At 41.3% G+C, this 18344-nt stretch overlaps 2 protein-coding genes across 4 annotated transcripts in view; both read left to right on the forward strand.

Moving 5' to 3' along the window:
• LOC111239518 (stromal interaction molecule 1-like) overlaps positions 1 to 7146 on the forward strand; it is a 35617-nt gene extending 28471 nt beyond the window's left edge. Inside the window, exons 13-15 of one of the 2 annotated variants that reach the window (XM_022769409.1) lie at positions 1027 to 1113; positions 3110 to 3173; positions 4888 to 7146. In XM_022769409.1, the coding sequence (XP_022625130.1) occupies positions 1027 to 1113; positions 3110 to 3173; positions 4888 to 5332 (596 nt within the window). In that variant the 3' untranslated portion in view covers positions 5333 to 7146. The remainder of the gene's footprint in view (positions 1 to 1026; positions 1114 to 3109; positions 3174 to 4887) is intronic. The other variant, XM_022769410.1, reaches the window with a different exon arrangement.
• A 4965-nt stretch (positions 7147 to 12111) lies between these two features.
• Positions 12112 to 18344, forward strand: part of LOC111239523 (capZ-interacting protein-like) — a 19814-nt gene continuing 13581 nt past the window's right edge. For both annotated transcript variants that reach the window (XM_022769416.1, XM_022769417.1), the window contains exons 1-2: positions 12112 to 12271; positions 17053 to 17142. In XM_022769416.1, the coding sequence (XP_022625137.1) occupies positions 12266 to 12271; positions 17053 to 17142 (96 nt within the window). In that variant the 5' untranslated portion in view covers positions 12112 to 12265. The remainder of the gene's footprint in view (positions 12272 to 17052; positions 17143 to 18344) is intronic.

An 18344-nucleotide genomic window follows, 5' to 3' on the forward strand; every position in this document is an offset into this window, starting at 1 on the left:
AAGCTCCAACACTAACGAATCTCTCACTGGACCTTTTATATAAAAACCCGCAGGTGACGTCAGCAGCTTCTCATTGGTTGTTTCCTCTGGTTAAACTGATGACATCATCTGTGGTCGATAATTAAATTTAATTAATGTGAAACTTGAGTTATTGGTTAACAAGGTTTCTCCAAGCCAAAGATTGTTTGTGAGTGAAGACGCATCACTCTGTGACATCTCTCTGTGACCTCCAGTTACCTGTGTTTCTGTAGTTCAGCGGATCATCAGATCAATATCTGGAGCTCGTTAAGATCAGAGATCTGGATCAAGTGGTTTGTGAAGAATCAGGTGTAAAAGTCACAACAATCAATATCAATTAATAATCTATATCTTCTGCTCATGTTCAGGTTGTCAATATTAACTGGATTTGTTAATGTTGATGTGGATTCACCAGCTGATCACAGATCTGAAGTCAACCTTTATTTAAAACTTTAGTTTGTGACAAATGATGAAAGTCAAATTGAATCAGATTCATTAAAGGATAAGATCAGATGTTGCTGCCATGACGACAGTGTGCAGCTGTTTATTAAACTGAAGGTGGATCTTTGTACCTGTCAGGTGTTTTTAAAGATTCAGGAGGAACCAATGAGCTTAGAGCTGAGATTCACAGACAGGAAGTGATGACATGTACATGTACCTGAGCAGTAATTCCACACAGCAAAGAAAACATCCAGAAGTCTGAAGAATGTGTGTGTGTGTGTGTGTGTGTGGTGTGTGTGTGTGTGGTGTGTGTGTGTGTGTGTGGTGTGTGTGTGTGTGGTGTGTGTGTGTGTGTGTGTGGTGTGTGTGTGGTGTGTGTGTGTGTGTGTGTGTGTGTGTGTCTGTTCCTCTCAGTCCACGTTCCTGTTTGAAATTCAAAACAACATAAAAACAGCCTCACCTGAACTCGTCTTCTCTCAGCTCACCTGTGGGCCGCTCACTGTCTCTGCCCCCTCCTCTGATTGGTCCTCTTTTCTTGGCATCTCTCTCTTAATTGGCTCCCTCCAGACGCAGCGTGGCAGATGGACCGGCGAGTGAGCGACCTCTGGCCCCTGAGTGGCATCGCAGACACCCAGTCACCATGGAAGCACTCCGGTTGGCCCCTCCCTCATTCAGCCTTCCACCTCTCTCTGATTGGTCCATACCTCTGTGCGATTGATCAGTAGCAGTAACTGACCAATCAGAAAAAACAACATCCAGATATTTGTAATTGATTAATTCCTCATTAACACATAAAGTACCTGAGGAACGTAAAGGGTTAATGTAAAGAAATAAGATAATGAAATAAAAAAGTTCTAAAGTTTATTTAGAATAATGTCTGTAAATGTAAAAATATTCATATTAAATCAGGTCATATGTGGAAACAAATTTATTATTATTTTTATATGGTATGTACAATTTTAATATAAGACATAATTTATTTAGTTGTGACAATTGTGTTTAACGTATTTATAATTTTTCCTTACTGATATATAAAACATGCGAACAGGAAACACGTCAGTGTCACAGAAAACATTTTTTAATGAAGCTGCAGATTAAACAAAGATTTTATTGAAGTTCCTGAGTTAAACGTAAAAATCTGAGGCCTTAAATTTGACCCAACAATCCCCCAAAAGTCCTGGAGAAATCTGTCTGTTGCCGTGGAAACGAAGGTTCACCTGTTGTACAGAGGTATGAACCAATTACAGGAGGCGTCACATGATCAGATGAACATCTCTGTCTGTGAACATGACGCAGGTGTCCATGTGAAAGCCTCCTCTCCCTCCTCCTCCTCCACCCTCCTCCACCTTCTTCCCTCCGTGTGCTCAGATCAGACAGAGATGTCCAGGTGTTTTGCAGAGGAGGTCACTCTCCTCCTCCTGTGTTCAGCTGCTGTTTCCTCACTAACACTCACTCACCGGTCTGCAGCCGCTCACAGAGTTAATGTTGTGTCGCTTCATGCAGCTGAAACACCACAGACACATTATGTTTGAATCAAAATCTTACTGGACAACAACGCTTCATTAGCTAGAACTCACTGTGTATCTCACATTTACAGGTGAGACACTGAATTTTCAGTTTGGTGGATTCTGGAATCAAGTTCGTTAGAAAAACCCTCCTCGTGTTGCTTCACCTGAAATGATTCGACGTCAGGCAGGAAGAGATGAATGTAAAATATTACACTGTATGAAAAGTGAAGCAGAATCAAAATTCTTTTTAGATTTTACAGTTTGAATTTAAGATTTCCTTCACTGTCATTTGAATATTGATAATTCAGCATCTTATCAAGACTTTTGCACCTTTGTTCACACAAAGTGAAATAATGTAAAGCTCCTCCAGTGTAAAGGTCTGTGTCCATGTGTAGTGTGATTATAGATCAGCTCTAGCTTCTATATTAATACTGTGAAAGTATCAAAGCCTCAGTCCACAGAGAAATGCACACAGCCTGTATTCAGAAACTGAGCCTTAAAACCAGCCGTCAGGACTTCTGGAACTTTGTGATGTCACAACAAAGCAGTCACCAAGCCCCGCCCACCTGGACCCACCATCCAAACCTTGCAGGATTTGGTTTCTCTGAGTGTTTTTACCTGAAATCTGCTATATTTTTATTGGATCACTCAGAAAACAGTCAGCCAATCAGAAGAGAGGCTCAGAGCCTCCTCTCTTCTGATTGGCTCACCGACCTGTTGTTACTAGAGCTGCAGAGAGAAGCCTGAGAGAGGAGATGTAAAACTACACTGAGATGGTTTTTATATCTTCTGATGGATCAACACTTCAAATAAAACAAGAAGAAGAAAATATTGAAATGGACGCTGGACTCAGAGAGGACAGTGTGGTTTGACAAAGATCACAAAGGAAAAAAAAACGAATCAGATTCCAAAACAAACCTCTGAAAAGTCTTTGTCTCTGTGCAGACTGAAGCTGAAATCAAACATTTGCACTTTCCTCCTGACGTCATGCCGCTCTGTCAATCTGTTTTCCTTTGCACCTGTAACATCTCAGTTTTCACTGTTTTCCTCTGTTATGAGTCGAACTTCCTGTTTCTGGCTTTCAAAATAAAACTACTACAACTAATTCCAGTCTAACTCCTGCGTTCCCCTCTGTCCTGCAGCCCAGAGTCTGATGCCCCTGCGACAGAGGATGGGAGACCCCGCTATGACGTTCAGCTCACAGAGGTTGGTTGAAGGGCGGGACTTACCTCAACTGGAAGGGCATGGTTTGTTCACATCGTCCCGCCCTCCCAGTGGCCACGCCCGGCAGAGTCGCAGCCGCTCCATTGGCCAGCTGGAGTTCCTCCCCGTGCCCTCCCCCTCTCTCTCTTCCTCCCTGTCTCACCCCTCGATCGGCCCCACCTCCCCTCCTCAGCCTTCTGTCCTGTCGTTCTGTCCTCCTCCCACCAGCTCCTCCTCCTCTTCCTCCTACTTCGGCGGCTCCGCTCACATCTCTGCTCTGCTCTTTCGATCTTCTTATTTCCACTCTCTGGAGGCGGCGTCCAGCCTCCCGCCTGCAGGGGGAGCTGTGACGAGCCGGAGGCAGCGCTGTCGCTCCGGCAGCTTCGGGTATCTCCCTCCGCACGACTGTTTTCCAAAGATACTGATGAACTAACGACAGAAACAATTCATGAAATATTCGCTTTGAGCTTAACTTGTGTGCAAGAACTATTTAAGAACTCATGTTTAATTCATCACTGATTATTTTGAAAACTCTGGGGTTGTGTTGTAGTCTTGACAGACAGAAACTGAGACCTTTGGAAACGATGACGTCACACCCATGGTCTCTCCTGATTGGCTGTCATCAGCCTCGACAGATGTAGTTTTCTTATTTTTTACCCATTTTTTATCTTTTCATAAACACATTTCTGAGAAAACATAAGAAAACGTTCCTGCGTGTCATCATGTCGCCTCCGACCCTCTCACTCTTCTCACTAACTTTCTAACTTTGCTTCATTTGTTCGTCCTTCATGTTGAACCTTTTCCCCTCCCTCACTGGGATTTGTTGTCCAATCATATGAATGTTTTTATTGTTTGTAAACATTTTCATTTAGCGGTAAAAAAAGTATTTATATCTATGGATATGTTAATAGAGCTGGATATCTCAGTGACCAACCACAGTGCAGCAGCTGAAAACTCGTTGTAGTCAAACAAGCTCCTCATAAAGAGCAGAGGTGAAACTGGAGCTTTGATGTTCAGAAAAGACTAATTGTTGCTCTTTGTTTGTGACTTCGTTGCCTTGAGGCACGAGAGATGATCGGCCGAGTTAATCAGCTTACAGCTATTGATTGGATCGAGGGCGTTTGTCCGATTCTTGACGATCAGCCTCAGCTGTACCTTTTTGTTCAGTGCTAATTGGCAAAGATTAGCATGCTAACAAGCTAAGCTAAGAGGGTGAACATTATACCTGCTAAAAATGATTATTTTTTAAAATCAGTCATTTGGAGCTAGCTTACTGATGTTAGCATTGATGCTAGTTTACTGATGTTAGCATTGATGTTAGTTTATAGATGTTAGCATTGATGCTAGTTTAATGATGTTAGCATTGATGCTAATTTACTGATGTTAGCATTGATGCTAGTTTACTTTTGTTAGCATTGATGCTAGTTTACTGATGTTAGCAGTGATGCTAGTTTACTTTTGTTAGCATTGATGTTAGTTTAATGATGTTAGCATTGATGCTAGTTTAATGATGTTAGCATTGATGCTAGTTTACTGATGTTAGCATTGATGCTAGTTTATTTTTGTTAGCATTTATGCTAGTTTACTTTTGTTAGCATTTATGCTGATCCATAGAAATCCAGAGTCCAGTTCAGATAAATCCTGTTATTTTTCAGTTCTGAGATTACGTGTTAGCAGCTTTACGTTTCGCTGATGTCACTCTCTTCTCCTTTGTCAGGGACATTATGAACCGCTCAGACTCTGACTCCTCCCTGCCTCTCTCTCCCGGCGAATCCCGAGGCCTGTACAGCTCCAAGCCCTTCCCCGTGTCATCCAGGCTCCACCCCCTGCAGGGTCAGGCCTCGGGGATCGCAGGAGGAGGAGGAGGAGGCCTGGAGAAGTGCTCCAGCCTTGGGGAGCTGAGGGGCAACCCCGCGGCTGTCCTCGCCTCCTCCTGCTCCACCCGCTCCCTCTGTATCACGTCCGACGCCACTGACAGCCCGCTCGTCTTCTCGTCCTCCGCTTCGTCCGGCTCGCTGGGCGGCGGCCGGGGGCCCGGCCTCCAGCTCCCGGCCAGGAGGAGCCCCATGGAGGAGAACGGAAGTGAGGAGAGCGAGTCGTCCGGCAGCCGCAGGAGAAACGCCTTCAATAAGATCTTTAAGAAGAAGCAGGGACGTCACTGAACCTGAACATCTCACCTGCTGTAACTGACTCATGATGAGACTTTCATCTTCATCATGATGAAGAACCTGTCACTCAGAGGAAAGACCCGTTTTTAACGCTTCAACTACTTTCATCTTATTTTATCTGTTTGATCTTTTCTCTCCATGAACTGAACAGTGGACACAGAGATGAGTCCACGAAGAAGAACAGGAGGAAAGAAGAAGAAAGATTTTGACTTTTTTTAAAGGATTTTTTTCGTTTCACATTCACTCGCTGGATTCAGCTTCACTTCGTTTGTCTATTTTCTCTATTTTCATGCCAAAAGTCTGTTTCTTTAGTTTCCTTGACTCCGTGTCCATTAGAGAAATAACTGGGGCTGTATCCAGTCTGTCACAGGTTTGATTCCTGCAGCACCAGGTTCTGATCTGAGTTTATCAGTGAGTGTAAGGACAGTGACGGAGGTAATGAAGGTGAGGTTCTTCATAACTCTGGTGACTGCTCTTGTTAGCATACTAGCAATGCTAGCCCCTGCAGTTTGTTTACAGCCCTCCCCACACTGTTTCCTGTTTCCTCCTCACCACAACACAGTGGGTTTCACCTGCAGCTGAAGGTCACTTCAGTTGAATCTGGAGGCTTCTGAAGTTTCTCCACTGGGGCTCCTCTGGAGCTGTCTGATGACCTGAGCTAACGGTGCGTTCATGTACCACGAACAGAAACCAGTAACAAACTGGGACCAGTCTGACCTGAACAGACGAAGGTCAGCCTGAATGCATTGTTAAAGCAGGGGATTATGGGAAACTGAGGACCAAATGGTACAGCAGGACAGAATCAGGCTGCAGGTCTCTGAGGACGCTGCAGCGTCTCTGAACGAGTGTCGGCCACACGAGGCTCGTCTTGTTTCATTGTTTAATCAGAGTGTATTTTATTATCTGAGTGTCAGTAGATGAAGGGCTCTGTTTCTATGACGGTGCGTCACCACAGCTGACGTCACGTCGATCAAATATCCGCTCAGAGTCATGATGAGTCCATTAATCATTAAATCACTTTCACCAGAAAATTAATGAGCAAATATTTTGATAATCAATTTATTGTTTCAATCATTTTCCGGTACCTCTTATAAAGGATTCATGGATGTTTATAACTAGTTTATTCATCAGCTTGTTTGCACTTTATAAATCTGCATCTGCTGCTGCAAATCTTTGTGAACTGTTGGCTCTGCTGTGCTCAGGGAGTTTTCACAGACAAAACAATTAATTGATGAAGCAAGAAAATAATCAGAAGTTTAATCAATAATGAAAATAGTCGATAGTTGCAGCCCTCATTTAATTTAAACAAGTTCTTGTACAGTTACATCTGACAACATTTGAACATATTGGTCAGTCAGATATTACATATAAATTAGTATTAGTGTGAGTATTAGTGTGAGGATGGAGAAGATGCTCCACCTCCACATCCTGAAGACGAAGCTCCGCCCCCCCCGTCATGAAAACAGAGCCTGAGGTCGTTCTGTTATTTTCACTGTTTGATTTTCACCTGTGAGATTTTAAAGAGAAAGTGATCCATTGGCCGACGTGTGTGTTGTGTCTGAGGCAGGAAGTGAAGTTTAACTTTATTTACTCTGAACAAAGATGGCTGTCACAGTTTGTTTACTTAAAGAGAACAGCTGTCAGTGAGAGGACTTCATTACCCAGAAATCCTCTCACATGGTGCCAATAAACTAAACAGAGAGTCCACACACGTCGGACAGAAAAGAATGTTCTGTTGCTACTTGCAGGAACTTTATTCAATATTTGTCTTTATTTATAATGTAAAACCAGCAATAAACAAATAAACAAACCACTGATGATGTGTCTCTTCTTCTCTGTGTGAACATCTGTTCAGAATTTACTAACATCTGTATGAAGCAGCTGCTGTTCTCTGGTTCTCAGCAGGCTGATGAGCTTAAGTTTATATATTTTTATTTAAAAGAGCTACATGTAAGTTTTCTATTAACAGCTGTTTACTTACCAGTGTAGAAAAAACATCAGCATCAAACTTCATTCCTTTACTCACCAACATCTGTCTGCAGAGGTGGAAACAAACGCCAATGTCAACTCTATCACGTCTTTCCTCTTTCTGAAGTTAAATTAACATTTGATTGAATAAATTTACTTTCTTGGTCTTGGACTAATAATCCAAGGTGATGGACTCTCCGTCCTCATGCCATCCCCTCCCCACTGGAGTGCCCCAAGGATCAGTACTGGGACCCCTCCTCTGCAACATACACCACCTCCTAGGGTCTCACTTGGCTTCTCATATCACCGCTACGCAGACGACCCCCAACTATACCTGTGGTTCCCTCCAGACGACCCCACTGTGAATGAAGGAACGCCACCTTCAACTAAACCTCTCTAAGACTGAACTCTTAGTCATCCAGCCGTTCAGTTTCTTCATCATGATATCAATCTCAAACTCACCTCTTCATCTCTGACCCAAACCAAGGTCACGAGAAGATTGGTGTCATGTTTGATGACCAGCTCTCCTTCTCTGACCGTGTTGCATCATCTCAACATCAGAAACATCAGGTCTGACCTGACTCAGTCCTCCCAGCTCTTGGGCCAGACCCTCATTATCTCTCACTTGGATTACTGTTTCATGACCTCATGCGTGTTCTTGAATGATGTTATTCACCCTCTTTAATTATATTGGCAATACACAACTTTTCAACCACTGACGTTGAACTCTTGCTTTAATAAACCAGCTCTTAAAATATTTAACTTCATGGTCTTAGGTGAATTTCCACTTTCCAAAATGTTCTCGAATTAATGGTCTAAATTTAATAACCCATGCTCTTAAGTTGGTGCTCTCAATTAGTTTATTATCTCTTGAAATACTTCTGTAATTGCCTGCATGGTGAGATCAGATCACTAAATCAATGACAAAGATGTATTCGCAAACTAACTAGTCTTGAATGATGACTCAGAACAAACCTGAGAGCTGCTGCAGTCCTGAGTGTCAGAGCTGCAGGTAAAAGAGAAAACTGCTGCCTGTGTTGAACTGTTGGTGGTCTCATGAACACGAACCCTCACCATGACCCAGATCACCTGCTGCCATCAGAACAAACATTATTCATAAGAGGTGGGGCCGTGCACCACAGGTATGAATCCAAAATTCAAATGCAGGAAGTCAGATGGGTCAACTCAGTCTGATCAATGTCAATATTAAAAATAATCAAACCTCCTCTTCAGCCAGAACTCAGCCTGTCACTCTTGACTCTGACAATATTTACTATAGGCGGTGCATTCACTGACTTGTCAGCTACTCAGGAAATCAGCCAGAAAAAAGTTAAAGGCTGAACCAGCAGGTGGCAGCAGAGAGCAGCTGGGAAACAGCAGCCTGAAGAGAAGCAACATGAAGGGCTTCATTTTGGTTTGTCAAGGGTCAGATTCAGCTGGTTGACTCATTATATGACCGTTCTGACTAAAGATGTTTTAGTTCTTAGTATTTCATTGATTTACTGTGACACCTCATCAAGATGAACTCGTGACATTTGTTCTACAAAGACATTTTTTCCAACATCAAGTTACAACAAGTCCTCAGACACGTCCCTGGGGCGACTCGAGGGAGTGAGGGCGCCTACCACACAGACGAGACCTCGCTTTGACTCCTGGCGTCAGATGTCACCCCTCTTCCTTCTGTCCCCACGTGTCCCATCACTTTCAAGTGATGAACAAAAGATGAACGTGTTCTAGCGCATATTTAGTCAGTGAAATGTTCACACAACAGCACATATTTGACCACTTATTTTGTTGACATTTTAGGGGAAGCTGAGCTTCCCCTGCAGTCTTAGAGCAATCGCCACTGGTTTCTATATATGGGTGGAGACTCAGGACTGGCTGTGTACAATCACAATCCCTCTGTTTGAGACCTGTGAACTGCTAGAAACTAATTTCACTTGTTCTTTCAAATTATGTTTCCCATAATCAATATTAATATATGAATTTATTTGACCTGAAATATTGTAATTAAGGCAAATTGTTATAATTTAGAATCAGATGTAGTTATTTAAGTTGTATGCTGGAATCTGTTGACAGGAAAAGCAGAAACCTGGTGTGTGTGTTTGTTGTACAGAAATCATCCATTCATCCATCATCCATCCATCATCCATCATCCATCCATCATCATCCATCATCCATCCATCATCCATCATTCATCCATCATCATCCATCATCCATCATTCATCCATCATCCATCCATCATCCATCATCCATCATCCATCCATCATCCATCATTCATCCATCATCTGTCCATCATCCATCCATCATCCATCCATCATCCATCATCCATCATCCGTCCATCATCCATCATTCATCCATCATCCGTCCATCATCCATCATCCATCCATCATCCATCCATCATCCATCCATCCATCATCCATCCATCATCCATCATCCATCCATCATCCATCATCCATCCTTCATCCATCCATCATCCATCCATCCATCATCCATCCATCATCCATCCATCATCCATCCATCCATCATTCATCCATCATCCGTCCATCATCCATCATCCATCCATCATCCATCATTCATCCATCCATCATCCATCATCCATCCATCATCCATCCATCATCCATCATTCATCCATCATCCATCCATCATCCATCCATCATCCATCATTCATCCATCATCTGTCCATCATCCATCCATCATCCATCATCCATCCATCATCCATCATTCATCCATCATCTGTCCATCATCCATCCATCATCCGTCCATCATCCGTCCATCATCCATCATTCATCCATCATCCGTCCATCATCCATCATCCATCCATCATCCATCCTTCATCCATCCATCATCCATCCATCATCATCCATCATCTGTTCCTGGATGGACGTCTTGTGGATCTGTGTGTTTAATGTTTACACCAGTTGGAGGCGCTGTGGTGCAGTTTTGTTAAAGAGTGTGATCTCTCCAAAAAATAATTTTAAAAAAGTCAAGTCTCTCATCAAGACCAATCAATCCTTCACGTCTCAGGTTAGGAACAAAAGGAGTCAAGTCCATCTTTTAAACTCAGTTTCTAGTCTTAAGTTATCATGTGACCACATTGTTAATCTAAAATTAGACTTTATTCATGACTTTTATTTAACAACAGGACTTTTAATGTTTGAGGAGGACACTGAGTCTAAAGGTCTCAGTCCAGTAAAGCAGAGAACCAGTGATGCTAAAGTCAAATCATAAGTTGTTTTTGAATTTAGCAGCTAAAATCTAAAGTCGTCAGATTCATAACTTCAGATGTTTGTGGCGTCGGTGTTTCTCGCCCACACAGGAAAGTTTGTGTTTTTTACGTTCCTGACAGAAGCGTTGATGATGTGGCGTAATGTGTTTCTGGTAAAACGTTTCCGGCGGCAATAATTTCACCTTATAAGGTTTCCTCCTTCATTACACGGCAATCTTTCCTGTCTGCTTCACCCCCCCCCCAACCACGTCCTGTGTTTCTGCTCCGAGGACAAACTGCCACTGCTGATTGGTCAGAAGATAAACAGAGACCAGTTTATCATTTGATATTAACCGAGACATTTACACCTGGTTCCTTTGTCTGTAAGAATCTTTAAAAACTCCCTCACGTCCTACAAGAAAAAACAAACGTCCTCCACTCAAACCTCCTTCAGAAATCTTCCTCTGAGCTCCAGCTCCTGACATTCACCAGAAATGTGAATTTCAGATTCTGTCCTTGTGCATGGAGTCAGTGAAAACTCTTCAGTTCAGAGGCAGAAGTGAAGAAACACAAAAGGAGAAACGAAAGATGAAATTTTCTCTGCTCGTGTGACTCAACTTCCCTCCAGCACAGAAGAGACATCCTGCACAGCAACAACAGGCTGCAGGTTCCTCTTCAGCCGGTATCACAGCATCTGAGACACACACACACACACACACACACACACACAAACACACACACACACACACACACACACACACACACACACACACACACACCCAGGACAAAATGACAGCAGAAGAGTTGTGTGGTGAGAGGAGCTGATAAAGTTTCAGTCAGAGATTCAATTTGACCTCTGTGGTCCAACTCTGAGGTTCACTGAGTCTGGTGACCATGAACCGGTTTCATCCCTCCCTCCCTCCAGACATCTCCCCAGTGTTCCCAGTCCAGATGAAACATAGACTAGTCCTGGGGACATGGAAAGAAAGTTAACTACAATCCCATGATGCATTGCGCTCCTGATGATCATCTGACTCTCATATCCACCAGTTTGCAGGCTGCAGTCCTGGGTTCATTCCTATGAACTTCAGAGACTCGCTGCAGAGACACGGTCCATCACGGCTGTGTGGAGGAAGGGTTAGGGTCTGTGGTTGGTGTCAGTGTTGTCTGTAATGTTTTCATCTTTGTTGGGTCACAGCTCACAGGCTCTGTCTCTCCTGATGGTTTAATATGTTGGTGTGAAGATGGTCCATCAGATCAGCACAAACACTTTAATTTGAAATGCATCAGAAGGAACAAAGATCCACTTTAAACACGTGAATCAAGCTTTAATGAATCAACATGAACCTGCAGAACGAGCAGAGACATGATCAACATCAGCTGCCCTGTCTCTCTCTCTGTCTCTCTCTGTCTCTCTCTGTCTCTCTCTCTCTGTCTCTCTCTCTGTCTCTCTCTGTCTCTCTCTGTCTCTCTCTGTCTCTCTCTCTCTGTCTCTCTCTCTCTCTCTCTCTCTCTCTCTCTCTCTCTCTCTCTCTCTCTCTCTCTCTCTCTCTCTCTCATCTCTCTCTCTGTCTCTCTCTCTCTGTCTCTCTCTCTGTCTCTCTCTGTCACTATGTGTCAGTAGTGACTCTGGTTCTATATTTAACCTGCAGGCTATCTCTCTCTCTCTCTGTCTCTCTCTCTCTCTCTCTCTCTCTCTCTTTCTCACACACACCCGACATAAACGAGGCCGCTGAGGGACGACGAGCAGGATGGAGGTAAAACTCTTCTAAACTCTACAGTTTGTGTGTGTGTGTGTGTGTGTGTGTTGTTGTTGTTGTTGTTGTTGTTGTTGTTGTCGACTTCTTTCTGTGTGTTTTCTGTTTAACGTGGAAACACAGAGGAGTAAACAGTTTAGTGAAGCAGCTGTAGACGGTTCTTCACTCTCACCAGACTTTTAATTTGGCGTCCAAACACGTGTCTGGTTATTTTATTAATGAGATAAACTGATATGATCAATAAATAAATCAATAAACCTGCAGGTTGGATGTAACAGGGTGTGTGTCTCTCTGGAGACAGACGTCTGTCCGCCATGAGTCTGCTTCTCCTCAGGGTTTCTACCTGTTGAGGTTTGGACGTTGGTCTGTGTGAGAAACAGTATGAAGCAGCTCTGAGGAAACTGCTGCTGTGATTCTGCGCCGTATAAATAAAACTGACTCGACCAGATTTCATCAACATGGTCATCATGGTGTTTGAGGTGTGGAGCATGAGTTTGGTCAGGTCATTTATTCTGAGTATCTTCGTTAATCTTGTGTTTTGCTGCAGTGTGACGGTACAGATTTATCTAGTTTCATAAAGTGTTTTATAAATGTGAATATTTTAGAAGCTCACACTCACAGTTCAGTGTGTTGGCACCAGATTTATCAGAATATCTCGTTTCCCTCTTAAATTTCATGAGTGCATCTTAAAAGCCGGATGTCGGAGCTTTCCTACAGCACTTAAACACACCGCATGTTTCTCACTATGTCATCTCAAACATGTTGAGATAAAATGTAAATGGTTGCACACATGACACCTGATCCACAAACATGTCAGTGAACTTATTGTGACTGATAAATAAATAAATAAAAACACTTCCTCATCAGCGACACAAACAAACGTTTGTTTATGAAACCGTTTCCTCGTTTTTAAAGAAACTAAACTCGTCTGTGAAACATATTTTAAACAAGTGAAGTTAATGAGTTTAATTAATATGCAGAGCAACGTGCTGCAGGTGTGTGTTCACTGACTGGAGGTTACTGCAGGTCACATTCATTCAGCCTGATGTGCAGTGTTAAAACCACACAGCTCTGTAATGATGAACGTGACTGTTACAGATGCGTTTAAGGGACGTTACGACATGTTAGTAAATCCTGCCATTTCAGGTAACTGCACTTTTCTATATATGAGGCGTTTCTCACTCGTAGTTGTTTCACCACGAGTTCATCATTTATCACTTTAGTCAAAACATTTTCAGTTTGATGGATCTTGGTTTCAGTTCAAATTCAAAAACTACAACTCCCATGAGCCTCAGTCAGAGAGGAACTATCAAGGTGGTTTATAAGCATCACGGATGGATTACTGAACAGGTCCAGATTCAGACCCAGGACCCCTGGACCAGAACCTGACTGACTGTTAAATCACTCACTCACTCTGTTTACTGAGATTATTTCATATTTTCTAAGATGGCCATCGTCTCCCTCCTCCGATCATCACGGTTTAACACTTTCCAGCAGAACTCGACTCTGACTAATGAGTTTCATGTTTGAGGACCGAACAATATGATTAACAAAATAATCTAAACTCATTTACCACAACCACCTGTCAGCACCTGAATCCAGGTTTTGATCATGTGACGACACCTGAGCCAGATCCATTACCTGAATAAAGAGCATGAGAACAGGTACACCAGTTTCATCTTTGTTTACTCTGCATGAGATAATGAGATCCAGCAGAGGAGACAGGAAGGGAGGGGTATCATCATCATCATCATCATCATCATCATCATCATCATCATCATCAAAGTGATGTCAAAGGCTCATGGGAGATGTAGTTGCAAATTTAATATATGTACATATGAACTAAAAACAAAAACTAAAAATGATATAGAAAACCTCTATTGTAACAATTTTACATTGACATATATGTATATCTCATACAAATATGTATGTTCATATTTTAGACATATGTTTTATATATATCCGTCTGTCAGTATATGTTGATATTATATAAAGTAGAGTCCAAAAGTCTGAGACACTTTCACAGAATGTGAAGATAAACATGTTTAAAATTAATAAGAAATTAATAATAAAAACATATAGAATTTTTATATGTATGTACATAAATAAATTAAATATATATCTTCTTATATCTTCATATAGAGGATGTATATATGTGATAATAATACTTTATATGCGACATATATGGTAACATCACTCTTAATATAAGCACATGCATGTCACTTGTTACATTTCCATATGGGTGTTGATAATAATAAATCCTAAAGCTGGAAACTGTAGAGATCTGACATCTATGGAAACTTGTTGTACACAACATGTTGTAAAGTTTAACAGATTTCTGTGAAACCGTCTGAAAAGCAGCTCCTCTCAGCAACAACAGCGCACATGAACACATTCAGAAAGAGGAAGTGGTTTAACGGTTGTGTTTTTCATCACTTTCTGCCTTTAGTTCAGAGGTCGACTACACAAGACTCAATCTGTATGTATGTGTGTGTGTGTGTGTGTGTGTGTGTGTGTGTGTGTACTTCAGTCTTTGTGATCGGTCCTCACAACTTCCAAAGACCTGGTTTTAGGGTTCATGTGAGAATCAAGTTTAGATCAGGGTCAGGGGCCTGCGAATGTAGTGTATCAACAAGTGTCCTCACAAAGATAGAAGCACAAGAATGTGTGTGTGTGTGTGTGTGTGTGTGTGTGTGTGTGTGTGTGTGTGTGTGTGTGTGTGTGTGTGTGTGTGTGTCCTCTAGGCGATGTGATTTCATTATCTGTTGAATGTCAGCAATGTGAGACCTTCAGCTGAAATGGACATGGATCACCCCCACGTCAACAGCTGTGTGTGTGTGTGTGTGTGTGTGTGTGTGTGTGTGTGTGTGTGTGTGTGTGTGTGTGTGAACCTTTAATAGACTTGTGCTGGCCTCATGGGTTTGGACTGATGTGGCCCTGAAGGTTGGTACTACAGTTCTGGACTCATATTTTGTGTTTACATCTAACAGTTTTCATTGTTGGGAAGCCAGTGAGGGATCAGACGGATGGTAGCAGCAGTTGAGGTATTAGTAGTAGTAGTAGTAGTAGTAGTAGTAGGAGCAGTAATAGAACTACTATAAAACTACAACTACTGTAGAAGTACTTCATGGGTTTGGTCTGATGTAGTTCTGAAGGTCGGTACAACAGTTTGACTCATGTTTTCTGCTAGATGTACAAGTAATAGTAGTAGTAGTGGTGGTAGTGGTAGCAGTAGTAATAGTAACACTAACAGTTGCAATGGTAGCAGTAGTATTAGTAGTAACAGAAGCAGCATCAGTAACATCAGTAGCATTTGTAGTAGTAGTAGCAGCAGTACTAGTAGTAGTAGTTCTGCTGTAGCAGCACAAGCACAAGCAACAGTAGCAGTAGTAGTAGTAGTAGAAGTAGCAGTAGCAATAGTAGTGGTAGTAGTAGCAGTAGCAGTATAAGTACCAGTAACTACTAACTCTATTGTCACTAACCCTGACAGCCATACTGTGAGGACACAGTGGTAGTAGTAGTAGTAGCAATAGCAGTAGCAGTAGTAGTAGCAGTAGTAGAAGCAGTAATAGTAGTAGTAGTAGCAGTAGAAGCAGTAGTAGCAGTTTAAGTACCAGTAACTACTAACTCTATTGTCACTAACCCTGACAGCCACACTGGGAGGACACAGTGGTAGTAGCTGTAGTAGCAGTAACATTAATGGTAGTAAGTAAAGTAAGTAAGCAGAGATTTATCATTATAACAATTTTCCAAACAAAAGTTACAGACTGTTTCACAATAAAAGCATTTAGAACAAAATGTCCGACAGTGATAAAACAGTAGCAGTAGTGACAGTGTTGGTGGAGGAGGTAGTTTCATCAGTGCAGTGTTCAAACCCTCCATGATGGTGAAACAGTGAGAACTGACGGAGCAGCAGACTCACACTGAGCCTTTGTTCGCAGACAGAACTTTTTATTTCCTCTCCATGTTGTTGGATTAAACAGGTCACAAACATGTGAAGCATGTTGTCTCTAATGAGCAGCTGCCTGCCTGATGACAACACTCACATTTCCTTCCTAACATGGTCACAGCGCTGCCACAGACAGGAAGTAACCTGGGAGGTACCAACTGTAGTACAGCAGGAGGCCAGAACAGTTAAAGCCATGACCCCCCCTCTGGACTGAGGATCTTGAATTCAGGACTAAATCATCGACATATAAATAAATAAATAAATAAATAAATAATAAATAAATAAATACAGCAATGAAACAAACCCTGAAGTAAATAAATTAGGTAATAAGACATATATAAATTAATGTAAATATAAATATAAGTGAGTCAATAAATAAATAAATAGCTTTATGAATAAATTAATTAATTAATTAACTAGTTTGAAACTGTAAGATAACCACTCCCCCTCATTTGATTGTAACAGATGGAAATAAAAAGAGCTGGGAAATAAATGTGGAATTAGGAAATAAAAGTGTCCAGAAATAAATCAAAAGGTAATTTTTAAAATAAAAGGCGATTCATTTATTCATTTATCTACTTTTTCATTTATTATTATCGTGGGAGTCGAACATGTGACGTGGACTTTGTCTCTCTTTATACTATGTCACTGCACTTTTTCCTTTGCTCCTGTCATAATTACAGCGACAATTCGATGTTGCCTAGCAACAAACCTAACTATGGGTCATAGTAATGTACTGCAGAAACAACGTATGGACTCGTTTTTTTACAGGACAACCCAGCCTTGTTGCATTTACCTTGGTATCCTCTACTTCCCTCCCTCCCTCCTTCAGGAGGAGGCCCCATCCCGGCACTCTGTGGCTGAACTCGCAGGAAGATTCAAGGGCTCTGCTCCTCCACACGATGCAGCTGGAAATGAAACAGTGAGTTCAGTGACTGAATATCAGACAAACACATACTCACCAGACGGTGTATACAGGGGTGTAGGTTTGCATATGGATGGTACGGACACGTTCCTACCAATATCTGAGTGAAGCTCATTCCAATGTGCTCTCCAAGAGGCTTACGTCTCCATGACAACTGATTTAGGCATGCTAGTATTTGATTTGGTGAAAGAGCAGGGGCTATCTGAAGGTCCAAGTGGTACCTAACATCAGAGCAAGCTAGCAAGCTAACCTTGTCTTCTCTCTTCTGTAGACTAGTAGTCAGGTTGCTAGCAGGAGTAAATATGAAATGGTGGATATGTCTAAGTATGAGATTAATTTCTGTTGAAAAATTCCATGAAAATATTACCATGACTATTACAAAGTTTTTATGCCTGAATATATTATGACGTTCTGAGGGGGCAGCACGGTGGATTAGTGGTTGGAGCTGCTGTCTTTTTATGTCTTACTATACTATGACGTTTTATGACTTTTTATGCGTTACTATACTATGACGATTTTATGGTTTTTTTATACCTTACTTTAACGTTTTTATGACTTTTTATGTCTTACTATACTATGACGATTTCATGACTTTTTATGCCTTACTATACTATGACGATTTTATGACTTTCTATGCGTTACTATACTATGATGATTTTATGATTTTTTTATGCTTCACTATACTATGATGTTTTTATGACTTTTTATGTCTTACTGTACTATGACGTTTTTATGACTTTTTATGCGTTACTATACTATGATGATTTTATGATTTTTTTATACCTTACTTTAATGTTTTTATGACTTTTTATGCCTTACTATACTATGACATTTTATGATTTTTTGTGCCTTACTATACTATGATGTTTTTATGACTTTTTATGCCTTACTATACTATGATGTTTTTATTACATTTTATGCCTTACTATACTATGATGATTTTAAGATTTTTTATACCTTACTTTAACGTTTTTATGACTTTTTATGCCTTACTATACTGTGACGTTTTTATGACTTTTTATGCCTTACTATACTATGATGTTTTTATTACATTTTATGCCTTACTATACTATGATGATTTTAAGATTTTTTATACCTTACTTTAACGTTTTTATGACTTTTTATGCCTTACTATACTGTGACGTTTTTATGACTTTTTATGCCTTACTATACTATGACGATTTCATGACTTTTTATGC

The sequence above is a fragment of the Seriola dumerili genome, unplaced genomic scaffold (assembly GCF_002260705.1).
Source record: "Seriola dumerili isolate Sdu_G_001 unplaced genomic scaffold, Sdu_1.0 BDQW01002927.1, whole genome shotgun sequence".
Lineage (NCBI taxonomy): Eukaryota > Metazoa > Chordata > Actinopteri > Carangiformes > Carangidae > Seriola > Seriola dumerili.